The sequence below is a fragment of the Danio rerio genome, chromosome 17 (genome assembly GCF_049306965.1).
Source record: "Danio rerio strain Tuebingen ecotype United States chromosome 17, GRCz12tu, whole genome shotgun sequence".
Classification (NCBI taxonomy): Eukaryota; Metazoa; Chordata; class Actinopteri; order Cypriniformes; family Danionidae; genus Danio; species Danio rerio.
Genome location: NC_133192.1, coordinates 2,774,475 through 2,780,856, shown reverse-complemented (window position 1 = coordinate 2,780,856; position 6,382 = coordinate 2,774,475). Strand labels below are relative to the sequence as shown.

The window sequence follows — 6,382 nt, the reverse complement described above, 5'->3', positions numbered from 1 at the left end:
AGGTCATTGCCGCCCTCTAGCGGCTCGAGCCAAAAACCGTTCTCTGCTGAGGCGAATTATAAATAAAGTCGGAATAAAATGAGAATAAATACATTTAAGCGGTAACTTTAGCATTGGTAAGTACTTATAGTTCATACTTACACCGTTTAGCATAGTAATTTGGATCTAGGACTTATTTACATCGATTTGCAGTTCTTAACCTTCAAATTTCAACCGTTATAAACCGTTATTTCGTTAATAACCGTCAAATATTTTGATTTACATCGATTAGCGGTTTTACCCGTCGTTAACCCTCAAATTTCAACCGTTAACATGTAAACGTATTGTGTTTATTAGCTATAATGAGTAAATTTGGGGGAAATGTTGAAGTTTTAGTGGTATTGCTGTGGTTATAGAGCCTGAAGGACGAACATTTGAGGGAAAACTGAAACTGAAAAAACGATTTAAACCTTCAGCTTTGGTAAGTACTATAAACAGTTCACATTACTGTTCTTTGACAGTCATTTGGTTCAGTTAGTACATCTATTTGCGATCGTTACCCTACATTTTAAACAGTTATAAACCATTATTTAATTACGTTAAATATGAATTTTAATGGTTTGAGTTAAGTTACAGCGATTTTACCCATTGTTAATCCTCAAATTTCAACCGCTAACTGTTAACATGTACACATTGTGTTTATTAGCTCTAATGAGTAAAAGTGAAGAAAAATGTAAAGATTTCAGTGGTATTGCTGTGATTATGGTGCCTGAAGGACAAAAATTAGTGGAAAAAACTAAAACTGAAAAACTAATTAAACCTTCAGATTTTGTAAGTACTATTTATAGTTCAATCCTTTTTTTCCTTTCTTTTTTTTAGTCATTTGGTTCTAGGACTCACATCTATTTACGGTCGTTAATTCTGCAATTCCAACCGTTAAACTGCTAACTTGTAAGCATATAGTGTTTATTAGCTATGAGTTAATGTGGTTTTCTGTCGTTAACACCAAATTTGAATTGTTATTATCATTTTAAATTCAACATGTGAGTGAACATGGGGGAGAAAAGTTAAAGTTTTTAATTTTATTACTGTGGTTATAGTGCCTGAAGGAAAACTAAAACTGAAAAAAACTAATTAAACAAATTAAACCTTCAGCTTTGTTTGTTCAACACTGTTTTTTTTTTTTTTTTTTTGACAGTCATTTGGTTTTAGGATTCAGTTACATCTATTTGCGGTTTTGTCATTAACCCTCAAATTTCAACAAGTTACATAATGTGTTAATTAGCTAATGAGTGAAAAGTTGGGGAAAAATGTAAAGCTTTTATTGTTACCAAGTTTTTACCATGGTATTACTGTGGTTGTAGTCTCTGAAGGATGAAAATTACTGAAAAAAACCAAACCTTCAGGTTTGGTAAGTAGCCTATAGTTCAGCATACATAGTTTTTTCAGTCATTTTGTTTTTTTACATTAATTTGCAGGTTAACCCCTCAAAAATAATTTCATATTAAACATGTTGTGTTTATTAGCTAATGAGTGAATGTGGAAAAAAATGTAAGTTTCGAATGTTACAAAGCTTTTACCAAGGTATTGTTGTGGTTATAGTTCCTAAAGGACGAATATACAGGAAAAAAAATGAAAAACAAATTAAAACTAAATAATGATAATAACAACTATTTTAAATAATTGAATTAGTTCAAATAATTACAAAAAATTATTGGGGATAAAACTAAAACTGAAAAACTGATCAAACCAAAATCATAATAATATTAATAATAAATTGTATTATTATTATTATAACAACAATTCTAAAGTAATAAAAAAAATTAAAATTCTCATAAAATTACTGATTAAATAATTAAAACTAATACTTTAAATAAAACTAGTACTTAAAATATAAAAAATAAAAGCTAATTTGAAATATGAATAGCAAATTGAAAATTTTGCCGATATCAAAAAAAAGCTTGAAGTACTAAATAACTAGACATAATTAAAATCTGAAGATTAAATATTTAATTTAATGTGTTACATGACCTTTATATTAATATTTAATTCTGAAAACGTCCTGTATTATTAATCACACTAGAACAATTATTTTAAATGTCTTTGGATTTATAAAGCATGAACTGTCCAAATGCATGAAACCAACGTTTATTATATTTCTAATAAAATGACATAATTATTAATCTGAAATTAATCTAATTTGAGGTGAATAAATGTTTGCTTTTATATTTTAAAATAAATACGTTCAAGATAAGGTCCACATATACAGGTTTATTAACAAAATACAAAATGACAGACATATGAAAGAAAATGAGCTTAAAACAAAACAAAGCCACATCTAAAACTCTTTAAAATAATGATAGTAAAAAATCATGTGTATTTTGAGGCTGTTCTTCTTTTGCTCTCTTATTAAAAATATCTATTTCTTAGAAATAACAAACAAATAGTTACAAAAAACACACCTGAGGAAATACAACAAATAAAAATATTTGTAACATTTTGTAAAGACATTTTCTAAAATATTCAGAAAGCACAAATTTATCAAAACCTGCTGAAATGACATTTAATGCGGTTTGGTGTGCAATTAAAGAGACAAATACATGTATGCCAGATACATATTATTTTCAATAGAATAAAAAAAAAAAAAAACTTTTTGCATTTAAAAAAAAAAATAATTATGTATTAAAACATTTTGTAAAAAGCGTACTTTTAGAAAATTTAGAAATGTATTTAGTGTGCGTATACAGTTGAAGTCAGAATTATTTGCTTCCTTCAAATTTTATTTTATTTTTTAAGTATTTCCCAAATGGTGTTTAACAGAGCAAGGACATTTTCACAGTATGTCTGGTAATATTTTTTTCTTCTGGAGAAAGTCTTATTTGTTTTATTTCGGCAAGAATTAAAGCAGTTTTTAATTCTTTTTAAACACCATTTTAAGGACAAAATTATTAGCCTCTTTAGGCTTTTTTTTCCGGATCTTCTACAGAACAAACCATCGTTATACAATAACTTGCCTAATTATCCTAACCTGCCTATTTAACCTAATTAACCTAGTTAAGCCTTTAAATGTCACTTTAAGCTGTATAGAAGTGTCTTGAAAATATCTAATCAAATGTTATTTACTGTCATCATGGCAAAGATAAAATAAATCAGTTATTAAAACTATTATGTTTAGAAATATGTTGAAGAAATCTCTCTGTTAAACAGAAAACGGGGAAAAATAAGGGGGGGCTAATAATTCTGACTTCAACTGTTTATATACACACACACACACACACACACACACACACACACACACACACAGAGCTTTATTATATACAGAATTATCAGCCCTCCTGAATATTTTTTTTATTTAATTTTTTTCAACACATTGCTAAACATAATAGTTTTAATATCTCATCTCTTTTCTTTTTAAAGAAAAGGATCAGCAATGGAACTCAAGCCAGGGATCAAACTCAGGCCACCGCGAGCACCCAGGTGCTATATGCTGATGCACTAACCACAAGGCTATTGGAACCGACTAATAACTCATTTCTAATAACTGATTTCTTTTGTCTTTGCCATGATGACAGCACAAAATATTAGACTAAATATTCCTTAAGACACTAGTATTCAGCTTAAAGTGACATTTAAAGGCTTTACTAGGTTAATTAGGGTAAAGTTATGGTAATTAGGCAAGTCATTGTGTAACAGTGGTTCGTTCTGGAGACAATCCAAAACAAATATAGCTTAAAGGGGCTAATAATATTGACCTTAAAATGACTTTAAAACAATAAGAACTGCTTTTATTCTAGCCAGAATAAAACAAATAAGACTTTCTCCAAAAGAAAAAATATTATAGGAAATACTGTGAAAAACTCCTGAATCTGTCCAACATCATTTGGCAAAATATAAAAAAAAAATTAAATAAAACCATAGAAGGGCGAATAATTTTGATGTCAACTGTATATATATATATATATATATATATATATATATATATATATATATATATATATATATATGTATATATATATATATATATATATATATATATATATATATATATATATATATATATATATAATTTTTTTGGGGGGGGAGGAATAAAAATGAATTCGTTAAATTTATATGCATAGTATATTTATATGCATTTCAGCCGAAACACTGAAAATGAAAAATACTGAAAGCAGAAAACTACAAAGCGCTGCAATCCTCTATTATTATATTATTGGGGTAAAGTTGGTTTTATATTCACACATTAAGGCTTTATACTTAATAGTATAATTTTAGAAAAGTATTGTTTGCCAATTTTAAACAGAGAAATTATAAAATTAGCCAACGACTATCAAAGTACAACAATGTTCCCAGTCACAAAAACAGTGCTGATGTTGTTTTGAATCATACTTACATGCGAGTTCAGACCTAATATGCAAAGTAGCATAATACACAATACAGACACGCTGTCACAAGTTGTCAGTGCTCAAAAACGAACAAATGTGCGAACATAAAACCAACTTGAACTCAATTCTTATATGTGAGCTTTTTAATAATTTTTAAAAATGAAATGAAGCACTGGCTGCCTGAAGCTTCCCTTATTTAATGACTAGAAAAAATAAACATTTAAAAGGCACATGAGAGACATAGATACATGTACAGCATAAACAGACACCTGCACAAATATGTGTTTACGGTGTGTGTGTTTCAGTTAATAGTATGTATGTGTGCGTTTATGGAGTGTGTGTGGGGAAAGCGCAGTCGTGGTTGTTCTGGAGTTCAGACAGAGGGATGGAGAACTCAGAGCTCCAGTCTCTCTGAAAAACAGCCCTCAGCTGCTGCTGGAATGAGTTTTTCTGCAAAGCATCCTGGGAAACCACTAAGCCCACTCCAGCAGTGGTGTTGAAGTAGTCTGCTGACCAGTTTGACGTCCCTGAACAACAGCAGAATATATACAAAATAGACTAAATTAGTAGGCGTGCAATTATTTAACATAATAGTTTTAATAACTCATTTCTAATAACCGATTTCTTTTATCTTTGCCATGATGACAGTAAATAATATTAGACTAGATATTGTTCAAGATACTAGTATTCAGCTTAAAGTGACTTTTAGAGGCTTAACTAGGGTATTTAGGGTAAAGTTAGAGTAAATAGGCAAGTCATTGTATAACAGTGGTTTGTTCTGTAGACAATCCAAAACTAATATAGCTTAAAGGGGCTAATAATATTGACCTTAAAATGACTTTAAAACAATTAAGAACTGCTTTTATTCTAGCCGAAATCAAACAAATAAGACTTTCTCCAGAAGAAAAAATATTATAGAAAATACTGTGAAAAATTCCTGAATCTGTTCAACATCATTTGGGAAATATTTAAAAAAGAAAAACAGAATAATTTAATCTTGGACTGTAATTAAATGCACTCACTCACCTATATAGGCCAGTTTATCAGTCACCATGTATTTACTGTGGTTGATTCGGGTGTAAGGGATGCGTGTCTGGTTTCCTGCAGGAATAATGAACACTCTCTGTGGAATGTAGAGGATGAACGATAATTATTGTTAAAAGAAAGTGCTATACAAATAAACTTGAATTGTAGGTAAAATAAAAATGACAAAAATATGATGAAAAAATGTAATGAAATTAATTTCAATGAAAATACTTTAACTTTTTTTGACTCTTTGTCTCCATCTTGTGGTTGAATAATGCGCAGGTTAGTGTATACTCCATCAGCTGTTTTAGTTTCTGTTGTGTTTTGACTGTTTGTCTCCATCTAGTGTCCGAATAATGTGCAAGTTAGTGTATAATCCATCAGCTGTTTTAGTATCTGTTGTGTTTTGACTGTTTGTCTCCATCTAGTGTCTGAATAATGTGCAGGTTAGTGTATACTCCATCAGCTGTTTTAGTATCTGTTGTGTTTTTGACTGTTTGTCTCCATCTTGAGTCTGAATAATGCTCAGGTTAGTGTATACTCCATCAGCTGTTTTAGTTTATGTTTAATTTAGCTTTGCGTTGTGTCTAATTTTTTATGTTTAATGGTGAGTAATCATGTAATAAGCAGAATAAAGTACATCCAGGATGGTTGTTATCAAGAAATAAACCCTTCAGCCTTATACAACAGTGCTCTGCTTCACATCAGGCTGCCGGTAAACCTGTCAGACAACCTCCTGGATGTACTTCATCCCTAACATAATTCATATAATAGTCAGACTCACCACAGCGATGTTGATGTTGTCTGATGGCGAATGAAGAGCATCCAGTGAGCGCAGAAATGGCCAGACGGACGGGTCACTTTCCCGACCGCAGCTGACCAGCAGACGCACAAACACACGCCTGTCAAATGCCGCACGCTTAAGAGCATCCTCCAGCACCGGCCAGAACCTGACAATAAAATACCACACACACTAGAACACCACTATCTCAGAA

At 30.6% G+C, this 6,382-nt stretch overlaps 1 protein-coding gene and 1 long non-coding RNA gene across 8 annotated transcripts in view; one reads left to right on the top strand and one right to left on the bottom strand.

Annotated features, from left to right (window-relative positions):
* Positions 1-6,382, top strand: part of LOC137488058 (uncharacterized) — a 23,453-nt gene continuing 17,071 nt past the window's right edge. For 2 of the 7 annotated variants that reach the window (XR_012393170.1, XR_012393167.1), the window contains exons 1-2: positions 1-116; positions 396-460. This is a non-coding gene — a long non-coding RNA (uncharacterized lncRNA). Of the gene's footprint in view, positions 117-260; positions 461-6,382 lie in introns of those variants that run through there. The other 5 variants (XR_012393165.1, XR_012393171.1, XR_012393166.1 and 2 more) reach the window with 4 other exon arrangements.
* Positions 4,053-6,382, bottom strand: part of pld4 (phospholipase D family member 4) — a 26,146-nt gene continuing 23,816 nt past the window's right edge. Inside the window, exons 10-12 of the mRNA XM_073928029.1 lie at positions 6,172-6,337; positions 5,388-5,484; positions 4,053-4,888 (exon numbers count right to left, since the gene is read on the bottom strand). Coding sequence (XP_073784130.1) covers positions 4,689-4,888; positions 5,388-5,484; positions 6,172-6,337 — 463 coding nt within the window. The 3' untranslated portion in view covers positions 4,053-4,688. The remainder of the gene's footprint in view (positions 4,889-5,387; positions 5,485-6,171; positions 6,338-6,382) is intronic.